This window comes from Arvicola amphibius, chromosome 8, assembly GCF_903992535.2.
Source record: "Arvicola amphibius chromosome 8, mArvAmp1.2, whole genome shotgun sequence".
NCBI classification, from domain to species: Eukaryota; Metazoa; Chordata; class Mammalia; order Rodentia; family Cricetidae; genus Arvicola; species Arvicola amphibius.
In genome coordinates this window covers 67,767,222-67,794,071 of record NC_052054.1, presented here as the reverse complement: position 1 = coordinate 67,794,071, position 26,850 = coordinate 67,767,222, and the positions used below count along the sequence as shown (strand labels likewise).

The 26,850-nt window shown below is 47.0% G+C and overlaps 1 protein-coding gene across 7 annotated transcripts; it reads left to right on the top strand.

The window, feature by feature from the left end:
• The first annotated feature begins 234 nt into the window (after positions 1-234).
• On the top strand, positions 235-26,306 carry Peg3 (paternally expressed 3). 7 transcript variants are annotated; one of them, XM_038338659.1, is made up of 11 exons: positions 235-384; positions 4,053-5,247; positions 6,112-6,146; positions 6,649-6,779; positions 12,564-12,694; positions 13,215-13,304; positions 13,906-13,989; positions 14,875-14,978; positions 18,138-18,240; positions 18,401-18,493; positions 18,616-26,306. In XM_038338659.1, the coding sequence occupies exons 4-11, from the start codon at positions 6,775-6,777 to the stop codon at positions 22,737-22,739; spliced, it is 4,734 nt and encodes a 1,577-aa protein (XP_038194587.1). In that variant the 5' UTR covers positions 235-384; positions 4,053-5,247; positions 6,112-6,146; positions 6,649-6,774; the 3' UTR covers positions 22,740-26,306. The 7 variants fall into 7 exon arrangements, with proteins under 7 accessions (XP_038194587.1, XP_038194586.1, XP_038194585.1 ...); XM_038338658.1 differs by adding an exon at positions 5,655-5,699 and having other exon boundaries at positions 6,112-6,779; XM_038338657.1 differs by having other exon boundaries at positions 4,053-5,294.
• Positions 26,307-26,850: the final 544 nt, after the last annotated feature.

The window sequence follows — 26,850 nt, the reverse complement described above, 5'->3', positions numbered from 1 at the left end:
CTTTTTCCAGACCCTGCTTGGGGGCCCCTAACACTGACTCCGTTGACGTCAACTCCGTGCCTTGGCGCCAAGCTGTTGCCTTGACAACCGCTGTCTGATTGGCAAGGTGTGGGAGGCGTGGTGAGGGCCCGAGGCGGGCAACAGGGTCTCGGATTGGTCAGAGAAAAAGCTCCGCCTCTGCAGAGGACCCTGACAAGGAGGTGTCCCGCAGCTCTTGCTGCAGACGCTGGGGAGTCAAGAGTCGCAGGAGGACGAGCATTGGAGGAGAAGCGGAGAGATGTCCACCCTGGGCCGGTGGCGCCGCTGGGCGCCCGGTTCAGTGTGGGCGCACTAGGCGGCCGACCTCGGTCGGGTTGTGTGCGCAGAGTGCGGTGCTCCGGGGAGGTGAGTCAGCCAGCTACCTGCCTGCCCAGTGGCATGCACCCTCTTGGATACCGTCTGCAGAGTTCAGACGGTGTTCGGGGTGCGTTGCTGCGGGCCAGGGGCTGCAAACCATGTCACATTTCACCGTGGGTGATTGACAAGGCTGCAAACTGCGCCTTCGGAAAGATGGTTCGCCAAGGGGCGGCCGTGTTGCCGCAAGGATGTCACTTCTATAGTTGGGATCTGAAGGGTACTCCGTGTATAGTGGCCTCGGAGCCTCGGAGTCCCAAAATCTTAGGATCTTAGGGTTTTAGGGGCGAACCACCCAGAATCCCAGCGGAATCTAGGCCCCTAGGTTTCGCCCGAACGGCTTACAGCCGTGCAGACGATGCCCGAGTCGTGTCACAAGACCACTCATGTGGACATCAGAGTGGCGTCTCCGAGCCACCTCTTCTGCGGTTTCATCTGGGGGCTACGCGGTTAACCCGACCGCCAGCGCATCTGGCTAGCGGCGCCTTCGCAATCTAGCCATCCATCGCTATGTGCTGGACTGTCCTTGGGGGCGGGTCTTGTTTTGCCGCAGTGGCGGTGGGCGGAGCTGAGAGCAGCTTGGGGGCGGGACCAGAGCTAAGGCAGTGAGATACTTTTGGGCTCCACCCAGTTGGCGCCATCTTGGAGGGTGGAGAGAGGTTAGTTGCGCAGGCTTCTCCCGATTGGCTCCCTGCGGCAGGGCTAAGGCGGGGCTAAGGCAGAGTGACGGTGGGCAGTGCCAGACTCAGCAGGCCCAGCCCTCCGGGCGCCATCTTGAATGAAGTCCGGATTTGCCGCGCAAGCGTGGCTTTAGTCTGTTGGCGTAAGAGCTCCAAAGGCCCAAGTGGTTTGGAAATTCGGGGTGCTGTCTCTACACTTCCTCTGCTGGCTTGCAGCAAAGGTGCACCCCAGTTGTGGTCTCGTCTGACTGGTCTCAGCTGCAGCCGGGCACTCACTAGGTTGCCGCGCTAATGCTGCCACCTCGCGGCCTTCCGTCTGAGGATGGCGCGGCACTGTCGCACTCTCTCCATTTTTCCATGCCTAGGTTTCGGTTGCAGAGCCTCAGGTGTCATTCTCTTGACCCCGGGATGAATCGGACTCCATATATGAGGAGTCCGGTGGGCAGGCCTCAGGGAGGGGTCGTCCTGAGTGACCCTGCCGCAGGCGCGCAACTGCAGAGGCGCCATCTTGAGTGGCTGCAGGAGGCGGGCTTTAGGGAGCCTTGCAGCCCCGCCCACCCTGGCGCCATTTTGTTGCCGAGGGCGGGGCTTGGATGGTCTCTGCAGGTATCTTGAATGACAGCTGGACCGGCTCGCTGCAAAGAGGCGGGATAGAGGGAGGGGCTTCTGGGCCCGAGTCCTCATAGGGCCCCGCCTATCATGATGTCATTCCTCTGGCTGCCGGCGGAAGGGGCGTGGCTGGGAGGAGTTAATGACGTGATGCGGGCCCAATCTTGAATGACAGCCCATTTGGCTGCAGGGGACGGGCCTGAGGGCGGGGCTCTCGTATCGATTGATGTGGTCGTGTAGCTTTAGCTTTATGGGCATCATCTTGAGTGATGGCTGGGCTAGCTTGCAGCGAGAGGCGGGCCAGGGGCGGGACTCTCTGGACCCGAGTGCCTACAGAGTCCCACCCAATGCTGCCGTCTTTACCTGGCTACCGCAGGTGGCCGCCAATGATGGGGCAGGCGCCATCTTGAATGACAAAGGGGCTAGCTGTTGGGGTGGATCTAAGGAAGGAGCTTTCTTATCGTGATTGATTAGGCCGCTCGGGTTGGCGTCATCTGTTTTCCATATGAGGCGTGTCTGAAGTTGTCAGTGAAGATGTCATCTTGAGTGACAGTTGGACTGGCTGGCTGCGAGAGGCAGGCCAGAGGAAGAGGGGGTACGGTCTTGGGTGACCGACCACTGAGCCCCATTCACCTTGGTGCCATCTTTATAGGACATTTGAGCGCCGCTGACATTTACGGCGCAGGCGCCATCTTGCACGCTAGCTAATCTGGCTGAGAGGGGCAAGCCCCAGGGAGGGGTTATCCTCCTGAGTGATGGGACGGCATACCCCGCCCACCCTTAGAGTAACATGGTTGGCTGTGGGGTGTGTCCGAAGTGCTCCGTGAGTGACAGCTGGATGGGCTGGCTTCAGGCAGCAGCCCGAGGGGCGTGGCCTCTCGCACCAGCATGACAGTGAAGGTCCGCCCACCCTGACGCCACGTTTATGGTGCAGTAGCCGTCTTGAATGACAGCCGAGTTTGCCGCAGAAGGAGGACCAGAGGGCGGAGCTCTGATCTGGACTCCAGAGTCCTGCCCACCCGGGCGCCATCTTTATTTGTCATGGTTGCGGATTGACTAATATTCTTTGCGCTGCTGTCACCTTGAGTGGCCACTAGAGGGGGCAGAGGGACGGAAAGGATCTGGTCCTAAGGGACCATAGAGCCCTATTCACCATGGCACCAATTTTGATGGCGCATTTATGGCGCATGAGTCATCTTGAATGACAGCTGGGTTGGCTGCAGGGGGCAGGTCCGAGGGAAGGGCTCTCTCTTCTTGAGTGACAGAGCCTCAGAAGTCCGCCCACCCTGGCGCCATCTTTGTTGGTCACAAGGGGGCGACTGATGTTCACTCTGCGGGTGTCGTTTTGAATGACATCTAGGCTTGCTGCAGGAGGCGGGCCAGAAGGCGGGGCATCTGGTACTGACCACAGCGCCCAACTCACCCTGGCTTCATCTTTGTTGGCCACAAGGGGGCATCTGGCTTTCGCTGTGCCGATGTCATCTTGATTGGCTTCAGGGAGGGATTCTACTCCTGATTGACAGAGACGGCACAGCCCTACCCACCCTCCCTGGCGCCATCTTTGTTGGCCACAAGGGGGCGTCTGCCATTCACTGTGCATGTGTCACCTGTAGGCAGCAGTCTGAAGGAGAGGTTGTCCTTTTTTCATAACAGAGTTACAGAGCTCTATGTTGTCTTGGTAGACTGGGACCTGAGCAGGTTTCATCTTGGGTGCAACAGAGGGCAGGGGTCACAGTGCCTCCACTTTATATCCACACATAGGTGACTGTAGACACTCTTTTCATACATAGGTACCAGAAGGGGGGAAAGATGGGGTTAGGCATAGTGGGAAGGAAGTGGTTGTTGGTGGGAGTAGAGGGGGTGGGTCACTGTCAGCACCCAAAAGACAAGAGCCACTAGAAGGCCTCTGGGCTGTCACACTATGGGTGAACTCTCCCAGTACTGTTTACTCGGAGATTTTAAGTGCCCCCTTGACCATTTCTTTTTCCCTAATTTTCACCTGCAACATGTTTCCTTGCACTTAGAGGATGGGAATGTCACATAGCTAATTAGTAACCAATTAGGTTCTTGGATTAGTTTCTTAATCCAGAATCCCCTTGAAGATACCAAGACACCTCAGCAATTTCTTCAGTGCTCTTGACATAGGAGAGGACTGTAATTAAAGTCCGGGGCACAGCGTGTGTCTGGGGAAGATCTGATTGCCCATGACTTTTCATCCTGGCGGGAGGGGGGGGGGGCGGTCCTGGTCTCATTTGATGTCTGCCTTTGCAGGGAAAGAAAAGGTGAAGCTGCTGTGGGTTGCTTCCCGCCCAGAGAACGCTGTAATTGTAAAATCAGCTCAGTGTTTCATGTCTTCTTTTTCATCCACAGCTCTACCTTCTTGATCTTCTTTCCTTCTTGAGACCCCTGGCAAGAGGAAACCTAGCTAGGTCCTCCAGCAGCTAGGTGGCTGGTCCAGGTAAGTTATCCTCACACCTCAGAGCACCACACCCATCTCTGGAGTGTTCACTTCCCTTCCTTACACTGACATTTTCCTGATGTACATATATGCCGCACAACTATAAGAACACTATTTGTACTCTGAGAACATGCATACCTGTCTGGTGGGTCATGAATTTGCTAGAATTTTCCCGCTTAGCCTTACTTCCTCCTTTTCTTTCTCCTGTCTTTCCCCCCTGACACTTCAGGCTTCCTGCTTGCCTTTGGCTGGGTTATTTAAGAAGCAGGATAAATTGTACTCACCTGCCACTATCCTAGGGAATACTTTGTGCCATGTACCATCTCAACTGGGAAAGGAAGAATTTTCATGGAGCATAATGGGGGAATTAAAAAAATGTAATTGTATGGTTTATATTCTTGAAAGTACACATCTGCACAGAGAAACTAACGTAGTCTGGGAGAGGCCAGATGGTGCCTCCCTGAGATACCTGGGAACCTTAAAGCTAGGCTTTGAAGGATTATAAATGGTATGTTTCATGGGGAGAATAGATTGATCAGAGGGGTCAAAGATGTTCCTGAGGGATGCAGAGAAAGGAGCTGAAAACCAAGGATGTCTGGAGCAAGAGAAGAATGATAACTGACGGAAAAGGTGAGAAAAGGTAAGTTTGAGGGTTTCATTATAAAAGGCCTTAAGAATCAATGGTAAGTATTTGGGCTTAACCAGAAATGCAATGGGAAGCCCCCGAGGTGTTTGGAGCACAGGAGCGACATGAAGACCACATGTACATTGGTAGGGATCATCTGGCTGCAAGTTGCAGAGGGCAGGGTAGCCACACTTGGTTCGGGGAGAGCAGCTTGAGTTTGGGTGAGAGATGGCTTGCTTGGCTTGGAGTCCCGGCACTGGAAGACCTGAAGGGGGCATGTTGGAGTGGTGCCAAGAAGGGAGACCTCACAGAACTTGCTCCCTTTTTTACTAGTTTGCTGACTGATTCAGACCAGACATGATGAATCACATGATGAGAAGTGAGCAGACTCTCCAAAGGGTGTCCATTTGTTCAATCCATCCGCAAATGCTGATACTCAGCCTATTTGGGACAGAATCATGCCAGACTCTGGCACTCCAGAAGTGAGTGGTATAAACCCTACTGAATGAGAACTACTGTTACCTGGAAAGTAAGGAAATGTGCTTAGCAAAATAGTTGGCTATGCTTGCGGGGGAGTGCTGCCTGGGGCGGGGCTAACATGGCAGAGCGGGCCCCTGGAGCTGGCTTGGTGTTTTCCTGACCCTCATGAAGGCCCCAGGGATCTAGGATGGTACTCAAGCCTGCAAAGAGCTAGAGATCTTCCTTTACTGAAGGATTCGTGTGTGTAAACCCACATTTTACAAAGCTCAGGGACTGCACTTTCAACTATATTGACATGGGAACCATGTCCTTTTCCCTCAATTCTGGTCCAGAAATTCATGGTGGGAGAGGAATGCAGCAGGGCCCCAAATACCTGAAAGTATGTGATCAGCAAATTCTCTCCCTGTAGGCAAAACCTACATGGGAAATGAAAGCATAATGAGGAGGTGGATGGGTGAGTATGAAATCAGAACAAAAGGCATAGAAGAACCTTGGTAGCACTGGCTTTTAAGATGGCCTAGTGCAGCCTCCTGGTCATAGTGATGTCGGTGGCTATGGCAATCAGACGACCAGACTCCTTATCTATTGCCCCTGTTTTCCACCATCTCCATTCAGGCTAGGTCTGATTAGAGAAGATCTCTTGCCTGTAGATGGTTGAATTAGCCATTCATTGTGACTTAAATTCCCATGTCCCCATCCCCTAAAATAAATAAGATCAGCTGGTCATTCAGATAAGGTCAAACATGTCACGCTGGTCTAGAAGACATTTTGTGTCTTTGAAGTAGCCTTGTCTTAGTGCTGATCATGAAACTTGAACTCTTAGCTATTATTTCCTCTCTTTCTGAACTTTGGGGAAACCCCTCAAGAATGGACAACAATAAGGAGATTTGGCTGGAGTGTGGTAAGTGCTAAGCTTATATTGGGTAGAAGAAGCCCAGGAGGTTGTAGAGATGACCTGAAAGAGCCACTAGACCAGAGGGTAGAGGTCATTCATTCCTTGCTCACATTCCCATGTCAGATTACTAGCCCCTACCCCCCACCCCAAAAAAAAAATCCCATTGTCCCATATATATTCCTTTCTTGTTCAAGATTGGACCAGAGTCTAGTTCTTAGAGACCCAATACAATGCCTATGCCCTAGGGAACCATGCACTTCTTAAGTAGTTTCACAGTAAACTGTCATAAGCATCCCAGGTGACCCTTCTGCATATGTGAGATTGAGACCCACTCCTAGAAGAAATCAGACTGCAGCATGCACTTTTCAGAGTCGGATTTTGGGTGAAGGGGCCCAGGCTGATGACCCGTCAGTGTTAGGGCACTTAAACTGAGAGCCAAGGTTAGGCCTGGGACTGGGACAGGACTGGACTCCATGAACATACTGAAGTAGAGAATGCCGGTCTGCAGAAAGAGGCAGGAGACTGGAACAAACAAGAAGAGAGGAGAGACTGCACACCATGCTGTCCCTGAGAGATGACAAGCGTAACCTCCTCGGTTCCTGACTTTAAAGTTCTCAATTCCAGCCCCCTTTAAATGAGGTAGGTAGAATGAGTTAGCGGGCTGAATGTAGGTGCGCCATGATGAGGGCACAAAGTAAGTAAGTAGAAATGGAGTAGAAGGAGATGGGTGGAGTTTCTCTCCTCTGATGGGGATGTGGGAGCCTGAGACCGAAGACTGGAAAGTCAGTGATTTCTCTCTCATCACACACAGTCCCAGACACATTTAGCCCCTGATGTGTGTGTCCCTGCTCATCCTAATGCTCACCCACAGTTTCTCTGTGAGCAAAACTTCCACCCCACTCCCCATATGGGGTAAAAGATACCTAATGAACTCTATCTTTCTTATACACTATGCTAATTTCTATTTTGAAGGGAGATGCAAGTTAAGTATTATAAAATATTCAAAGATCAGCATCAGTGTTGCAACACAGACCATAATGGTGATGGCATTCTCTAATAGGCAGTGTCGCTGACCTGTGATTGTATATATTCCAGGTCACACATGGAACTTATTGTTCATACAAAAGGCTAGTTCATGTCTCTGTGTTTATGAATGACTCTTCAAAAGTAGAAAGATAGCCAGTGTCCCTCTCTGCCCAGTATGGAAAGGGAAGACTCATCATTTGTCCACACCACTTGACTGCTTTCTTTAGCTTCCCTTGGCACTAGCTCAGAGTCAGGCTAGTAGTCTCTGTGGGCCACTCAGATGCCTTTGGCCAGTATCCAACTCATGCTAAGGTTCCTGCATGAAGAAAAAGCAGAGGAATGTGGGAGAGTCAAGAAATAAAAGAAATAGGTTTCCCAAAGGGCCAGAGTTCAGTCTTGGTCTGTAAAGAGGATGAAGAAAGAGTCTGAGGAGGAGGGAACTCAGTGTCTGGAGCCACCCCTGGGGAAGCAAATGCCAATAGCAGCAGGGAGTCCCAGGCAGGCTTTGGGAGACAGAGGAGTCAGTGAGGAAGGAGGCCTTGTCATGGGGAGTCCAGCAGAGCTGAGGGGGCCTTGTAAGCCAGAAGAAACTATGTAGAAAAAAGAACATTATTTCTAATTTTTAAAATCATGTTTTATTATAAAAAAGTTACAAATTAAAAAAAAAAATCACACACCTAGATAGCCAGACCCAAAGAGTGTGAATTTAAAATTTACCCTAAATAGAAGTTGGGAAAGTTTCTTTTTTATTAATCTGGTTTTGGTTTTTGTTGTTTTGTTTTTTGGTTTGATTTGGTTTCTCCATTCCATGAGTATTAGACATGAATGTATCTGAGCATTTTCTTTCAGCTTAGTTAGTTTATATATACTTCCATACATTTAGATAGACACGCAGCTGTCATTTTCATGACAGCTTCACCAGCCATTTCAAGCTCAAACTCCTCGTCTATGATTTTGTTTCCTAGGCAATGTCATCATTTTTATGTACACACAAATAGTGTTTTTCATTAAGATCAGCAGACATATAGGTTTTAAAAGGATGCGGGTTCAGATCAGCAGCACCCATGTAAAAGCTGGGTTTGGTAGCCTATACTGTAACTCTGCCTGGGGAGGGCGAGTCCTTACAGCTCAGTGGTCAGAGAGTCTCCAGATTCACTGGGAGAATGCTCAAACATTGAAGTAGAAAGTAACATACAAAGAAGCACCAAGTCAGCCTCTGGCCTCTGTGCACACATGTGGCCATACACACACACACACCCCACACACATACACATAATAGTAATATAAAAATTTAAAGATAGATTAAAATTAAAAGTTTTAGTTGTAATGGTAACTTTGATCAGTGGATGTTGCTTACAGTTTCTACACTGACTGTTTCAGAGTGCGTAACTGTATGTCTGTGTTTACATTTGTAGTTAGGAAATAAAGCTGCAGCATTCATTCCTCAAGAGCATGGCTCACCAATTATGTTACAACACATTAAAAGGCTTTCTTCTCACTTCCAGTTATTAGTAAACTCAGGAGGCATGTTCCCTTCTGGGTACATTGACTTAATTAGGTCACAGTATGTTTGTCGCTGGGTTTTGGTGGCTTTGGCCTTCTAGAGAGGTATAATTGAAATGTATACTCTCTTAGGGAAATTTGATTCAGCCCTGGGTTTTGCTAAAATTAAAGACTAACCTTGAAAATAAATGCTGGAGTAACAGATTCAACACTATAAAGTGATGGCTGTCCACTCTTGTCTCTCTTGTTGAAATTAATCTTCCATTTACCCCTGAAAATAATTTGATTTAAATAACCCACCCCCCCGATTTAAAAATTATTTCTGTGTCAGTAAATGAAGCCCCCATGTGTGTATGTACTTGCACATATGTCCACATCTGGACTCCCTTATATTCCCTGTGCTGGGCAGAACGTATTATTTTGTACATCAGGGCTATGTTACAGGCAAGCAGTCTCCCACACTTCCTACACCTGTCTTTTCAGAGTGCTATTGCTCTCTCTGTACATTTATTTTCTAGAAGTGTGTGTGTGTGTTTGTGTGTGTGTGTGTGTGTGTGTGTGTGTGTGTGTGAGTAAGAGAGAGACAGACAGAGAGATAAGATGGTATATATACAGAGAGAGAATGTGTGTGTGAGAGAGACAGACAGACAGAGACAGACACACACAGAGACAAAGACAGGCAGACAGACAGATTCACACAGAGAGACAGAAAGACAAAGAAAGAGACACACACAGAGACAGATACTCAGAGAGAGACAGACAGACAGAGATAGATACACGGAAAGAGAATGTGTGTGAGAGTGTGTGTATGTGAGATAGAGAGACAGAGGAGAGAAAGACAAAAAGACACAGACAGACAGACAGACAGATACCCACACAGAATATGTGTGAGTGTGTATTTTATGCATGTCTTTATTTAGTATATAAGTTTTGTGTCTTTCTATACATGTTTTAAATATTTATACAGACTTGAAAGCACTGTGCAAGAATATTTATTTATTTTGCTTTTAATGAGATTTTCTATTGCTATGTTTGCCAGTAAGATATTTTTCAGTTCAGAATAATACAATGTAATATATAGCATTATATTCAAAATAATACAGTATTTACACCTTCTTTTCCTTTAGTTGGGTTAGTCAGGGCCTCCAGTATACTATGGAATGGTGATTGTGGTGGAGGGAATGCTTTCTTCAGGACGCTTTTGATATCTTTTAATCTGTTTCCCTCCCTTTCATTGAGGTAAATCTTTATTGTGTGTAAGCTCTTTGAGACATGGAAAATGGTGCATACGGGCTCCCTGTCCCCACTTTAATTCATTATCTATAAATTTCACCTCTAGAAGAGCACTGTCCTTGGATTGATAGTAGAGCCTTGTGAACATGGATTTTTTTTTTAGATTTTGCTAGACTGCTCTTATTAAATATTTTTGTATTTGGCAGGAAAGATTTGCTATAAAATAGAGCAATAAAAAGGACAGCACTGTATACATAGTTCAGTATTCTGCTGTGCTCATTCATCTCCAGGTGTATCTCTGATCCAGTACCTTTTTAAAAGAGGAATATATTCTATTTATTCTTCAAAATTTTTCATAAATGTATTCAATGAATTTTGATCTTATCACACACACACACACACACACACACACACACACACACACACACACACACACCCGTCCAATTACTCATAGGACCACAAACTCAGACTTTTGTATTGGTGGCCTCTCTAGGCTACTCTAGGCCAGAATTCCTCCTCAGTCTTAATATTTCATTTGATGCTATTAAGCAGTATAATGTTTTGACACTTCAGTGTATTAAGGTGTCTCTTACACCCATTTACTTAGAGTTGCCTTGTTCTTTGAAAGGCTACATAATAATTCACCGTTGGGTAGACTATGTCTTGTCTATTCCCAACAACACCCACCTGAATGATGGTGGCCACTTGGCCATATGTTCTTGAACATCCCAGTGGTAATTCAACAGAAGTGGAGCTGACAGGACTGAATAGCCACCCTTCCATCTTTGCTGAAATCTGCAGTTTTGCAAGCAGCATGCAGGTGTGCTCATGTCATTCAAGCACATAAATGGGAATGTTGTCCAACTGTTGATTATTTTGTTTCTAGGCCCTTCCCACCCCTTTTCTTAAATTCACAAATGAATTTTTCCATTATCATACGAAAGGGTTTTTCTGATGTGGGTTTTTATTGTTTTCTCCTCTCTCTCTCTCCCCTCCCTCTCTTTTTATTTGGGCTGGAGAGATGGCTGAATCAGTAAAGTGCTTGCCTTGCAAGCATGAGGACTGAGATTGGTTCCCAAAACCCATATTAAAAATTAAATTCAGGCAGGGAGTAGTAGCACACACCTTTAATCCCAGCACTCGGGAGGCAGAGGCAGGCAGATCTCTGAGTTCAAGGCCAGTTTGGTCTACAGAGCAAGTTCCTAGATAGCCAGAGCTGTTACACAGAGAAACCCTGTCTCATGAAATTAAAAAAAAAATTAAATTCAGGTGTGAAGCTGGGTATAGTGACACATGCTCTTAGTTTCAGCACTTGGGAGAGCAGGCATGTCTCTATGAGTTCAAGGTTAACTGATCCACATACTGAGTTCCAGACCCTGTCTCACACAGAAAAAAAAAAAAGGCTGTGATGTTGATTTTTGTAATCCCAGTATTGATAAGGTGAATATAGAGCTATAGTTTATGTGATGAGTTCCAGGCCAATGAGAGACTGTCTCAAAAAAAAAAAAAAAAAAAAAAAAAAGATGGTTGGTTGACAACTGAGGAACAGCAAGAATAATCATAGGTATTTGGTTGGACATGTCTTGGAAGGTACCTGAGGAAATAGTGTGACATCAGCCCCCAAAGGGCAAGTTTTAGGACTGACAACCCTTAGAAGTTTGTGTAACTCTGAAGGAAGAGTCTTGGCCTCCCTTAGGTGAGCTGATAGAAATAACGGAACTGTCTATCACTGTCCAGTTGGGAGTGAGCAGCCACTTGTACCTACATGGCACCTGAAATGTACTGGTCCAAATGGGAGAATGGGTTTACTGCCTTTGAGTTGAAACAGCACACACAGTCAATGTTGATGTGGTAGAGCCTCCGAGGCCTAAAGATAACAAAGAAGAAAATATAATGATTTGTCATCACAGAGCTCAAACTTGAGCACCATGAACATCTCTGAACGGTCATCCATTTCTTTGCAGATTGTATATTGTGCTGCAATAAGTACATTAAGGACAGAGCTGGCAGGGTCAGGTCCATCTCTGACGTCATCCCCTTTAACACTTTGGCTAAAGAGGAGCACTGACATCCAAACTTAGTCATGGCTGGGGGCCTTGAGAATGTTTCCTGTGCTTTACAAGTTAAACTTTGGCAAGTTAAACTTCTTAGGAATCTTAGCTTATTTAAGATAAGGTATAAAGGAATGTAGGTGCTGCTCCCATTTCACAGATGACAGAGTCCAAGGTACTAGAAGAACTGGCCACTGTCACACAACCAATTAGCCTGAGAGCTCCTCATACATAGTTCCCAGGCAATTCTTATTCCAGTGCACTGGGCAGCCCATGCTGATGCCCAGCTTTCGACTTGTGCTACATGCACATAGCTCCTTTCAATGTCCAGGTCCCTGCATGCTATCACAGGCTTTCTGTTGACTTGTGTGCTTGGTTCCTCCAAATAAGTCCTATTAATTTGAGAAATGCTGACTCCAAATCACTTGTCTGCCACTAAACCTGAACCATTCTGTGTGAACTAGAAAGTGGCTTAACTAAAGAGCTAGACGCCATCTTAGGTGAAGACCCAGATGATCTGAAGTCTTTCAGCAAAGGTTTTGGAACTTACTGGATGTGAAATTTGTTGTGCCTGTTCAGTGTCTGAAAATTCTGCCTCGATTGCTTATAGGCAGACCCTCACGGCAAGAGGAGATCAGCCGGCCATCCCTGAAAAGCTCAAGCCTTTGGGTGCGAGCAAAATAAATAACTGTGAAAAACTCAGCACTCCACTGGAGAATTACAAGATGTACCACCAGGAAGGTGAGGCACGGCAGAGGTCGATGGTAGCTGGTTTAGACAACATTTATTAGGATTGTGTCCTGGTACTACTGATGGCTGTTCGGGTCTGGTCATTCTCTCTTGAGGGGCAAGGAAACAGGGCCACCCACTAGATTTGGCCTCCTAATGTCTCCATATGTAGCCAACTGACTCCTGGAAAACAAACTTGTCCCCAGCTAAGAACTACCACTGAGCTAGCAGAAGAAAAGTGGACCATCCTAAGGGATGAAGTCCATTAGGTAGAGAACCTTCCATTGCCATCATGGTGTGCTACCTTAGGGAGTGGCCTGTTAGCTACTTCTGTTGTGGGGTCCAAGTAGAGATAGTCTCAGCCACGTCCCCACTGAGTCTTTAAGTAGCAGGAGTAGACAGATGCCACTACAGGGGGCTGACAAGAGGACGGAAGAGCGGATCACTGAAAGTGCAGGGGAGAGGGTGGCTGTATGTGAGCACACAGGACAGCTATGCAAACGTGTTAAGTTACTGTCTGGTGTCTTCTCAGACGACACCAACAGTGACACGACCAGTGACGAAGACATGAGCCAAAGTGGGAGAGAAACCCCACCACCTGGGCCATCCCACTCTCTCAGCAGTGAGTACCACCCCCACCAGATGCCCACTATAGAGAGGCACAGGCCTGGAGGCCTCTGTGAAAATCACAGGCGATGCCAGAGTATTTAGCATCACTAAGAGATCTGAGGAGAGCAGGTTAATTGAGGCATTTTTATATCCAAACAGACACCTACAACGGAATGACAGCAGGGGGTTTTCAACAATAACATAGTTATACTATTTAGCATCTACTTAAGACTGTGCTAGCAGAATTGCTCATAGGGTGGGTATGTGTTCCACTTTCTCAGGTTCTTTCCAGTAGCATGTTGTGCAATTTAAAAGTCAGCTGGCCTGCGCTAGACATAGAAGGTCTATGGTCCCGCTCCTTGATTTGGGCTTGACCACTTAGAAGATGAGAAAATAATTTGGGGGGGGGGTCCTGAAGTGGACCTACCATACAGACTTGACTCCAGTCCTTGCTGTGAAGCAAGCCCCTCTTGGGAAAAGTTTGTAGGGTAGCTACTGAGCCTGTTAGTGTAGAACCTTCCATGTTGGGTCCATCTCCTTAAGCGAGGCATGTGTGCAACATGAAGGAAACACAGATATGCACCTCTGATCACTCAAATACCTGACCTGCCTAGGTGAGCAAGACCAGGAGCGCAGGGGCAGAAGCAGAGATGTGGAGCCTCGAGAGCGCTGGCCATACACCAGGAACCCCAGAAACAGTAAGTCATCTGCTGGCCTGTGACACAGAACAGAGGCTGTGTATCCAGGGGCCTCATAAGGCCCTAGTGCTCAATTTGGGTTGCATTCCTATTACTCAAAGGTTTAGCCCCAAGTCCTAGTTTCTGAACCTCCTCTCGGCAGAGCTGTTTCATGCTACATACCTAGTTCAGCCTGTGCTGTTGTTTTCTCAACATTTTTCCTAAGCAGACATAATTTTTAAAAGAAAACTAGATGTTTCTATATAAAACTATATTGCCACAAAATGAAAAAGAATACAAAGTACTACACACAGAGATATGACCATGAAAAGCAAACGTATTTTTATTACAACAATGTTGCCTATCATGGTTTCATGCAGGTGTGAGGGCCACTGCACCGAAATGCCCCACCCAATTAGAATACAGTGAATAAACACCATGTTGATATATTATTGGTATTCATGTCACCAGGAACTAGCTCTTGTTCCTCCTGGACTTGAAAGATGCTGCATTTATCAACAAGTCATCCTAAAATGGTAATCAGAAAGAGATTTGCAAGTCCACCATATTTATCAAAGTTTGGGGTACCTTTGGTGACCCTCTAGGCTTTATCTCTGGTCTTGAATGAGGGAACACAAGAGAGTCAGTGACTGACAACAAGAATACAGACATGATACCTGAATCCATGAGTCTGATTCTAAAATAGGAAGGGAGGGAAGGAGGGAGGGAGGAAAAGGCAGATATGCTGAGATGTTGCAAGGTCCTTCCACAAAAAGCAGAGAAAACATACACATTTTTTTTTCTGCATATTCACACCCCAGGTAGGTTCTGAGGTTGGCAGGGATACCTGAGCCCTGCCATGTTAGACTAGGTTTTGCACCCTTCTGATGCCTGTCCTCCTTCTAGGGCTGCCTCAACGGGATCTTTCCCTGCCTGTGATGTCAAGACCACATTTTGGACTGGAACGAGATGATGAGAGACGTTCCATGGATTATGAGTCTCGATCCCAGGTATGCTCAGGTTTCCTCTCTTTCCAGAAAAACCTATCTTCATTTCACACCAAAGATACCTGTCTTTTCCCCCGATGATGTCGTCATCTACCTCTAGATGCCCACTCGTGGCTGAAAGCCCTCAGTCACTCTAAAGAGGAGGCAGGGACCATCCCAACAGGTGACCAGTGGCCAAGGTCACTGCTACCTGTCTTTTAACTGATTTGTATAACCAAGAGTGCGTGCCCCCTCAATGTGTGTCACTTGATAGGCTAAGCAGCAGAAGGGTTCCAAACATCTTCCTGGCCCCCAGGAAGTCAGGAGCATTAAAAGTTGTGAGTCTAGAAAGTGGACCGGGCAGGGAGAACAAAGGCTCTGGAGCTGACGAGAATGGGGTGCAAAACCTGGCTCTGCCACCTACTGCTGTGTGGGATTGGGCTATTCAACTCAGCTGAACCTCAGTTTCCTCATCAGTAAAAATGGATGTGGCAGTTTTCTCCCAGCTCCATTGTGAGGAGTCAGTGAGAGTCAACACCATGTGTGTTCTGAGTTCCTATTATGGTGTCTGGCATGTGGTAGACACAGTGCTAGCAGTCACAGCAATTGTGGGTTAAGGCGCAGTAAGTGGTAGGGCAGTTGGTAAAAGGGAAAAGGACATGGGATTTGAGCTGGCTTGTGACAGCAGAAGAGGAGGAGCAGAACCTTGGCATCAGTAGACCTCAGAAGGGAGGGAGAAGCCAGAGGCAGAGCCTTCACTTCCTTTGCAATTATGCAGCTAAGCCCTGGAAAACATAGCTGTGGCCAAGACAGACAGGATCCCTGCTCAGATGCTGTTGCCAGTGGCGATGATCACAAAAATTACAGCATGAATCTTGACTTGGATCAAAGCAAAATGCCTTCAAGGCAGCAATACTTGACTTCTGAGGGGTTCGGAGGAGTGAGCCAGCTTGAAGTTAGAGGGAATCTCAGGCTTTAGGGAGAGTACAGGCAAAGGCTTTGGTATCAGAATTAAGTGAAAGTCGGGCATCCAGCAAATCAAAGAAGAGCCAGGGAACTACTGAAGCACACAGGGCTGGATTGCTGGTATCTGATGGTTGAACTTCATCAGTGTGTGAGGAGTCACTGACCAAGGGCCGTGTCTGCAGAATGCAGGAGTCTAGATGCTGCTCTTTCCCATTGACTCCCAGTAGAAACAGGGGCACTAGGTGGTGCAAATCACATTTTGAGGGTGTTCCAAACAGGAAGTTTTCTTATTACCTTTTCAATCACACGTGAATCCCTTAGTAGTTTGTATGTCTAGCTCATGTTGTGAAAACTCGGCCTGTACCATGTTAGCATTGCTCTCGGGCTACCTCTTCCACCAAAACTTGTGTGCAGCTCATGAACATTTAGGTGTCATAGTTGATGGCAAACAAAAACCAGCAGCTGCTTTTTAAGGCTATTAAAATTAACCTCTCTTCATACAAAAGCACCATTTTATTTTATTGAAGCAGTGCAGTTGAGACTTTAATTTATATAAATTAGACAGATAAGTAAAGATTAAAAATAATCCATCTGCTGCACTGCTCTTGGGCTCTGGGTATCCCAGGGATGATGCCCCTTTGTCTTCACACTCCCAGACTCTGGGCTTCTTCGCTCTCTGGCAGCCTCCAGTTTCCCGTGCCATCACTGATATATCTGTGTACTCACTTGCTCTGTCTTTCATCGAAAGTAAATGCCAGTGACCCCCAGAAATCTGGATAGCACAGAGCACTTACCTCCAAGGAAATTACCATATGGAAAGAGGAGGGACACCCAAAAGAGAAGAATTTTGCTTTCTAGGGTGGCAGTTTTATGAAGTTTGTGATGCTTCCTGAAATTTTCATTGTAGTGTGGTTTTTGTCTTCGTTTTCAGCCCTAACCTAGAAAGACTTTCATTTCTGAAGCTCTGCTTCATTTCTCCACCCTAATTTTTGTTGTTTATTTCTTAATGACTGGGCATGGGCAGCTGCATAAATGAAGCTTCTTAAAAGTTGATGCTTTTTTTTTCTTTTTGCTGTATTTCCCATGTTTCTATTAAAATCCCAGCCTTTTTCCAGTAACAGAACAATAATCAATTTATCATAAAAGCACTTATATTTTCTTTGCATAATTTCTCTTACTATTTAAACAATCACCATATTGTGGAACCTTCACCCACAATGTTGCAATACTGCAAGTTCTCGCCATTTTACAATGAAGAACCCGAGGGTCTGGAAGATTTCCGTATCTAAGGTCGCACAGCTCATGAATGGTGCAGTCTGCTTTTGACCCTTCAGTTCTCTCCAGCTCCACAGCCTGTAGACTCCCACAGCACCCTCTCCATCCTCCAGTATCCCCTTCAGGCTCAGCACCATCTGCCCTGGCATTGCAGCTCACCAAGACAGTGAAACTCTAGGACTGCCTTCTAGTAGCAAGCAAAAGTCCTTTAGAATCCTGCAGAGAAGACTCTCCTGAGTATCACAGGGAGTTTTGCATTTCTTTTTGAGAGAAATGTCTATTAAGATAAAAGGTAGCTCTAAGTCAAGGACTTCAGATGTGTTGAGTTACTTGGAAATCATGCACACTGGAAACTCTATGCTGTTGCCATGTCATGCAGTAGAGAGACAGGAAGGGAACTTAAAACCACACAGTCTGACCAGATGTCTGCTAGAGCACATTTTCTTTCTGTTTCCATGAGTAAAGCATGCATGCTGATTATTTAGCCTGCATGGGCTTTCCCAACAGCCCCCCTTCACATACTGTAATTTCACCTAGCACTTCAGGCCCACTGGAGGCCCTCTGCAAAACCTTTGCTCACTGTTCAGGCCCACCCTGAACTGTCCCTCCAATAAACCCATGTAGCATTTATTATCTGTATCCCAATTTACTGTCTATTGTTCTCTAATTGTTTCATGAGTCTTTTCTCTCCAACCAAATTATAAGCTGCATGAGGGCAAGGAATATGTGTCATGCGTCTTTGGGATCTGCCTCAGAGTGTAGCACAAGGTAGGTACGATGTAGGCCCCTAGTAACACTTGCCTTGGATCGCTCAGAACCCTAAATACCGTGAGCACTTCCTATAGAACTTCATTTACGTAGCTCCCATGTCGCCAACATTATTCTCTTTTTGAACATCCATGGGGCCAGATTCCATTGAGAGGTCTGTGTTTGATGTTTTAGGATGCTGAGTCATACCACAATGTCGTGGAACTCAAAGAGGACAAGAAGCCTCAGAATCCAATTCAGGACAATCTGGAGAACTACCGAAAACTGCTCTCACTGGGTAAGCACCTCTTCGTTCAGCCACTGAATGAAAGACAGTCAAAGACTTGAATAGGAGACAGTTGGTACTTAGTATGAGTGGTTGGGGGAAGGGCCAATTGATGGTGATGAGTCTGCATCTTCAACATAAAGCTGAGCCGCCATTTTGTTCTTATAACCAGGAGTACAGCTTGCCGAAGATGACCGACACTCTCACATGACACAAGGCCACTCATCCAGGTCCAAGAGAAGTGCCTACCCAAGCACCAGTCGAGGTGAGTGACAAGCCAGTCCCACACGGAGAAGCTTCCACATTTCACATTCTCAAACACCACAGAACAATACTGTCCCGAGCTTAGGGACAAGGGAAGAATTACATATGGGGGTTTCTTTCCAGGTCTGAAACCCATGCCCGAAGCCAAAAAGCCAGCCCACCGACGGGGAATCTGTGAGGATGAATCTTCTCATGGCGTGATAATGGAAAAATTCATCAAGGATGTGTCCCGCAACTCCAGATCCGGAAGAGCCAGGGAGCTGAACGAGCGTCCTCCTCCTCCTCCGAGGTTCCCCAGGCCCAGCGACAACTGGAAGGACGCTTCATCAAACAAAAGAGAGTCGGTGATCCAGGAGAGGGCTTCTGAGGGGAGCGCGTTCAGGGGAGGCTTTAGGGTCAATGCTGAACTGCTTTCCAGAAGCCGAGCTCTGGAAAGGAAGAGGCGTTATCACTTTGATTCTGAGGAGAAGGGTTCAGGTCACGAAAATAAGAGCTGTGTGAGGAAGAAGCCTTTTGAGTGTGGTAGTGAGATGCGACAGGCTCTGAACATGGGTAACCTAAGCTGCCCTCCTGTCCCTGAGTCCCCCACAATCAATTTGCCCGCAGACCCATATGTGTGCGATGAGTGTGGGAGGTCGTTCAGTGTCATCTCTGAGTTTGTCGAGCACCAGATCATGCACACGAGGGAGAACCTCTACGAGTACGGAGAATCCTTCATCCACAGTGCAGCTGTCCATGAGGTACAGAAAGGTCAGGGTAGGGGCAAGCGCTTTGAGTGTAAGGAGTGCGGGGAAACCTTCAGTAGGAGCGCCGCCCTGGCCCAGCACCGCCAGATTCATGCTAGAGAGTACCTAGCAGCGCGTAAAGAGCGTAAAGATCAGGAGGATGAGGACACCATCATGCCTAGCCCGACCTTCAGCGAGCTGCAGAAGATGTATGGCAAAGACAAGTTCTATGAGTGCAAGGTGTGCAAGGAGACCTTCCTGCACAGCTCCGCCCTGATCGAGCACCAGAAAACCCACGGCAGAGGCAAATCCGGAGACAACAGAGAGAATGAGCGTGAACGCGAACGGGAGCGCATGCGTGCACGTGCACGGGAGCAACGTGAACGTGAGCGTGAACGCGAACGCGAACTTGAGCATGGAGAACCCTTTCTGACCTGTCCAAACTTCGGTGAGTGTCAGAAAATGTACAGGAAAGACAGGGTCTATGAGTGCAAGGTGTGTGGGGAGAGCTTCCTTCACGTGGTATCCCTGAAGATGCATCAGAAGATCCATGCTAGAGGAAACCCATTTGTAAAAAAGAGCAGGATGTGCGAGGAGACCTTTGTCCCTAGTCAGTCCCTCAGAAGGCACCAGAAAACTTACAGGGAGAACCTGTTTGACTTTAACAACGCCAGAGATGCATTGATGGAAAGCTCAGACGCCAGTGACCACCAGAAAATTCGTTCTCGGAAGAATTTCTTTGAGAGCAGGGCGAAACCCTTTACTGAGTCTCAGAAGAGTCATACCATAACAAGACCACCTGGAAACAAAGACGATGACAAACCATTCACCATCAGCACCAACCCCAACAACAAGCTGAAATTCCTTACCATGGCGAATGCCTGCCAGGGGAAAGCCTGTGAGAGGTCTGTCATTCATGGCTTCTGCCCTGTAGAGGCTCAGAAGAGTCGTGGTGCACTGGTATTCACCAAACCAAGACCAGTGAAATCAGTGACAGAATCGAGCACCCAGACCACAGGTGACTTTAGCCTCCCCAACTCCTTCTCTAGAGGGAGCATCTTTGAAAGAAAGGAATACAAGGGATCCGTCATCCACAGCCTGCCCGCTCCTCGACCTCTGAAACGCCATAGAGTAAATGACCAGATTGAACGTGATGAAGTGGGAGAGTCGTCCATTTATATCTCAGATCTTAACAACAAGCGACGGAAGCTTCTTACTGGAGAAGACACTTACGAAGGAAGTAACAGCAGCAAGCGCAGAGATTTCCTCCTCCCGCGTGTGCCTCGTGCTGGGCCTCCAATTCTCTCTGGAGAGCCCCGTGAATCTAATCAAGACGTCACATTTTCAGTTCCCCTTGCAAGTGTTCGTGAACACCAGAAAGCTCGTGCCAAGAAGAAATACCTTGAGCCCAGGAGCAACGAGACCTCTGTAATCCACTCCCTACCTTTCGGAGACCTGCAAACAATCCGCCGTAGAGCCAAGTTCTTTGAGTGTCAGGAGTGCGGGGAGGCCTTCACTCGGAGGTCTGAGCTTATTGAACACCAGAAGATTCATGACAGAGAAAGACCCTCTGGAAGTCGACATTATGAGAGGTCTGTCATCCGCAGCCTGGCCCCTAGCGACCCGCAGACCAGTTATGCCCAAGAACGTTTCATTCAAGAGCAAGTGCGGAAATTCAGAGAGTTTGGACAGCGCTCTGCTACCAGCAGCAACCTCAGTGTACAGAAAATCTATGCCCAACAGAAGTATTATGCCGAGGAGCCCCATGCTAAAGAAACGCATGTTCTGAAGATTCATGACAAAGAGCCCCATGGCCAGGAGCCCCATGGCCAGGAGCCGCAAGACAAGCAACCGCTCGATCAGGAGATGTGCAGTGAAGAGCCCCATGGTGATAAGCCCCATGGCCAGGAGCCACATGGCCAGGAGCCCCATGACAAAGAACCCCTGGATCAGGAGATGAGCAGCGAAGAGCTCCAGGGCAGTGAGCCCCATGGCCAGGAGAAAACTGAAGACACTACCATTCAGGCCTCCACTTCTGATGAGCACCAGAAAGATAACGCCAGTGACATGATCTATGAATGCCAGGACTGTGGGCTGGGCTTTACCGACCTCACAGACCTCACAAGCCACCAGGATGTCCACAGCAGAAAGGCTCTGGTTGACAGTCGCGAATACGCACACTCTGAAGTTCATGTCCACTCAGTCAGCGAATTTGAGAAAAAGTACTCTGGAGAGAAGCTGTACGAGTGCCCCAAATGCGGGGAGTCCTTCATTCACAGCTCATTGCTTTTTGAACACCAGCGAGTCCACGAACAAGACCAGCTGTATTCTATGAAGGCCTGCGACGACGGCTTCATCGCTGTCTTGCCTGTGAGGCCAAGGAGGAATTGTGCTTCGGAGAGAAATCCTGCTGTTGCGGGGTCAGCCATTCGATGCCGCCAGTGTGGACAAGGCTTCATTCACAGTTCTGCCCTCAATGAGCACATGAGACACCACCGGGATGAGGAAGCACTAGAGCAGAATGAGTTGAACGATGAGATTTTCACTCAAGGCCTAGCCCTCACGGAGTACCAGGGAAGCGAAACCGAAGAGAAGCGTTTTGAGTGCACGATCTGTGGGGAATGCTTCTTCACTGCCAAACAGCTCGGAGACCACCACACCAAAGTTCATAAGGACGAGCCTTACGAGTACGGGCCCTCCTACACCCATGCCTCCTTTCTCACCGAGCCCCTCAGGAAACACATCCCACTGTACGAATGCAAAGATTGTGGGCAGCCCTTCCTAGACAACACAGTCATCACCGAGCGGCTGGTGTTCCATCCTGAGCGAGAAGGGGGTTCAGACATAGCAGCTGCCACTGCTCAAGAGGTCGAAGCCAATGTCCTCATTCCACAGGAAGTACTGAGGATCCAGGGCTCAAATGCAGAAGCTGCTGAGCCCGAAGTCGAGGCCGCGGAGCCAGAAGTGGAGGCTGCAGAGCCTGAGGTGGAGGCTGCAGAGCCTAATGGAGAGGCTGAAGGGCCAGACGGAGAAGCTGCTGAGCCAGACGGAGAGGCTGAGCAGCCCAATGGAGAGGCAGAGCAGCCAAACGGTGATGCCGATGAGCCAGATGGAGCCGGGATCGAAGACCCGGAAGAGAGAGTTGACGTGCCAGAGGAAAATGTTGAAGAGCCAGAGGGAGATGCAGATGAGCCCGACGGGGCAGACATCGAAGACCCAGAAGAGGAAGAAGATCAAGAGATTGAGGTTGAAGAACCGTACTACAACTGCCACGAGTGCACAGAAACCTTCGCTTCCAGCGCAGCCTTTGGCGAGCATCTGAAAAGCCATGCCAGCGTGATCATCTTCGAGCCTGCCAATGCTCTCGGAGAGTGTTCCGGCTACATTGAACGTGCCAGCGCCAGCACCAGCGCGAGTGGTGCCGAGCAGGCCGATGACAAGTACTTCAAATGCGATGTCTGCGGGCAGCTCTTCCACGACCGCCTCTCCCTTGCCAGACACCAGAATTCTCACACTGGTTGAGTCTCCAGGCTGAGGCAAAAAAGCAGAACAAAACCGAACCTTCCTCCCAGAACCAGACCCTTAATAAATCACAGAGAGAGCCTAAACCAACCCACAATGTAAATAGAAATTCACCTTATCCTACTCATACCGGACTGCTCATCAGATAATTCAGACTGGCAAACAGAGAGGATGAATGAAGAGACCTTTCCAGTCTTTTCTCCATCGAACATCGGTTACACTCGTGAAAGCTAGAGCACACATCTCATTCTTCATTTAAGTAATTAGACTGAGGGAAAACCTAGTGAGTACTCAAGACCACAGAGGTTGCCCCAATCAACTGTAAAGGACACCCCTTTCATACCCTATACATAATGATTCCTGCCGTGTATATAAATGAGCAAATCAGTGATACATATATTTGGACTTAGTGTGCTATAGAATTTACAGTTTACTATACAGAGCTACCTAAACTGGTGCTCTGGTTTTTGTTGTTGTTGTTGTTGTTGTTGTTTTTTCCTGAGGAGGAAGAGAGCAACAATTTAGCATATATTTGTAAGTGTTATCCATCCAGCGGAAGCTTTACTGTGCATCCTTTGAACCCCTTTAGTATCCTTCCCAGTAACGGACTGTTTGGTCCCCTACCTCTTAGCTAGTCCTGTGAAGGTGTGGGTGTGAGAGAGCATGTGTCTTTGAATCCTGGCTGTGTGAGAACAGACATCCTTTTAGCTTCCACAGCCATTTGGTGTGCACCTAAACCCCTTGAGACTGACTGTAACTCTTTACAATATGTGGATTCATCTCTATGACCCCGTCCATCTCCCCATTTTATATACCTTACAGTGGTTTTCATGTAAAAAACCAGATATGTTACATTTGAGGTGTTCTTTAAGGTTTGGGTTTTTGTTTCCTAACCTGTTCATCGTGTGTTCAATAGTGAATTTATGAAACCTGAAGCTTTGCCCTGTAAATCTTGATGTCTTTGCCTTTAAAGAGTGGGTGACAACCATCGCTAGATCACAGCAGTGCCTAATGAAGGCTGGGAACCACGGGTGGCTTCAGACCGGCAGCCTCTCATTAGCTCTGCTGTGTGCTTCCTGCCTTAAGTGACAAGTGGCAGCGTCGCTTGAGTCACCTGTGTGGTGTTTTATGTGCTTGCCACAAGTCAGTGTGCTCCCTGGGTGCCCAGGAGCTAGTATCCTTAGATCTTTGTATCTTCAAACTCAATCCCCCACCCTTTATGTGTCTGTCAACCCCAAGTCAAACTTGCATTTAAAAAAAAAAAAGAAAAACACACAAAAAAAGCTTTCTTTCTAGTTAATCCTAGCTTAACATGGACTCAGGTTCCCCAGCAGCCTTAATTGTTTTTGGTTACCATTGTTCTCTCTCATTGAGCCTCCTAAGCATCTCTGAGCTTTCCACTTAGCGGCATGTCTGTCTTGATGTTGTCAGTCCTCTTGCTCACAAATGGACTTCCCAGCTTGAGATTTCCTGCGTCCTATATATGGACAGCTTGCGCTCCTTACTTCCCCTCCCCTCGCATAATGGCTATAGAAAGACAAGTTTTTGGCCTTCTGTTGGCTGGGGAAAAAAAATTTAAAAATTTTAAAAAATTAAAAAAAAAAAAACAAAGCAGATCTGTAGGCGAAAGATCGAAGCTCGGTACAGATCATCTGAGAAAGTGAGGTGAGATGCCTGCTGAGGAAATGGGTCTGACTCTTAGGCTTCTAGAACTGTAGGTCCGGGGCTCACGGGGAGTGTGTCAAAGCCTCAAGGAGTGCCAGAGGCTTCAGAGGTGGACACGAGCAAAGAGCAAGGAGTAGAGAGTAGCGAGCCAAAGAAAGGAGCTCCAAGATAACTGCAGATCTAGGACGGCACTAAGACAGACTAAAGAAAACAGCATCAGCAGGGCCGGGAAGGGCAGGGTGATAAGAATGAATTGAATGAAGTGTCCTGGGTAGTTGGAAGAAAGGCCTTTTTGATGGCATGGCATAGGTGAAGGCCAGCTGCATAGAGGGACCCTAGGTTGGAATTGACATCTAGGGAAACAGTGGGCAGTGACACACTGGGGAAGCACCCTTGAGATGGAAGTCTGTGTTGATGTCATCTGGGTAAATTTGGGATTCGTTATCATTGACAGTGTTACCCCACTAGACCCTGTTTAGAAAGCAACTTGTCAAGAAGTCTAAGTGTCCATTCTAACTGTAACTGAGTGAGTAGAAGATTAGGAACAACTGAAATGCCAGACTGTAGAAGAAGAATTAAGTCAAAGTGCCCTGGAATCTTATGCAGTTGTTTAAAAGTGATAATCATGGAGAGTTGTGTAGCAGATATTCACAGAATATGAAGTGAAGAAAGCAGGACACAAAATTATATTTATACTACAATTATAATTGTCTTAAAGTGTACGCTTATAGTCAAAAGCTATTGTGTTGTTGTAGGCTTATAGTCGAGCATTATTTTCTTAAATTTCTAGAATGTTCTTTATGGTAGTGTTACTCAAAAGTTAAGGATCACATTTCCATCGTGAACATAATTGGAATTCATTATGAAACACTTGGAAAAAAAGAAAAATGGAGGAAAGATAATCCATGTCCCCACCATCCAAAGATAGATATACTCTTTAATATCTTGTTTTTCTTGTTGCCGTGCACAGGTTTATATATTATAACTGTGTCAAAACGTGTATTCAAGATAGTTGTTCTAGTATTCCTGTGTAATTAACGGTAAAATACTTTGATCTGAAGTTTTCCCTATGCTCCTTATAATAGTCTCCTGATACTGAAGCTTAGTATGTAATGTCACCATTATAAGCATACTATGTACCCGGTGAAAAATTGGAAAATACAGTAAAATTGAAAACAAAAATCTGCCCGCATTCCCCACAACCAACAACTGTTAAGATCTTCACCTGTGTCCTCCATCCTGTGCCATCGCATAAACTTGTGATTTAAACAGTGTTAAATAGATTTGCGTGATGTCTAAAACAAAAAGAAACACGGGAAACAAAAATAGTGTTGGGGGGGTGTCATGCTTAAATATTTTGTTCTAAATTTCTTGAATAATCTTTGGTGTTTGGGTAACAAACTTTAAGTACGTATTCTGCATCACAAATATAAGACATACTCAAAGAAAACTGGGAAATTGTAGTGAAGTAGAAAAAGCAATTGTATTTCCAACAAGTTCGGGTAACACCTGGGCCTGTGCACCACGTGTGCAATTATTAGGCCATCCTAGATAAGTATGTGGAGAAGTGTGGAACAGTGGGTTAGCTGTGGCAGGATCACAGGGAAGTGTGTTTCCTCAGTTTCTTTGAGGGGTCTTCATCATAGTGTTCTATTCTAGTAGGCTACCCTTATTGCTTATATTGCCGTTCTCTGCAGTACATGTCCATCCTAGTAGCCTCGAAGATGTGGAAACGTAGAAGAGAAACTCATCCATATTTTCATCATCCAAAGACTGTGCTAACATCTCGAAATATTTTCTTTGTGCTGTTTCTGTGCACAGCTTTTGGCTTGCTAATATGGTTGTAGTGGTTCTATCTTGTAATAGTGTCAACAATAAAAAATAAAGCTAAAAGTAAGATAATTCTCTGTCTCTTCTTTTTCTGGTGTATGTGTTTGGTGGTTGGTAACTTTGTAGGGACTCGTTGCTGTTGATAGAGTTATAAATTCAAAATGTTAGTGGCCCCCTAGCCCTATGAAGTTTGACTTTCAAATCTTCTTATAAAAGAACAAACAACTTTGTGTGTATGTACATGTATGAGTGGATATCTGTGTATGAGTATAGGCACATGCACCCATGGCCCAGTGTGGCTGTGAACATCAGATGACAGATAGCCTCAGGTGTCAATCCCCACCTTCCCACTGTTGGAGAAATAGGTGGTTTTTTGTTCCCACTATGTATGCCAGGGTAGATGGCTTGGAGCTTCTGGGGAGTCTCCTGTCCCAGCCTCCAAGGTTGCTGTAAAAGTGCTGAGATTACAGATGTTCACAACAGCTGCAGGCTCTCGGTGGGTGCTGGAAGCATAAACTTCAATCTTAATGCTTTTGTTACAAATGCTTTGCCAGTGGCGCCATCTCCTCATTCTGTCTTTTTTTTTTTTTTTTTTTTTTTTTTAAAGGATTGTGTA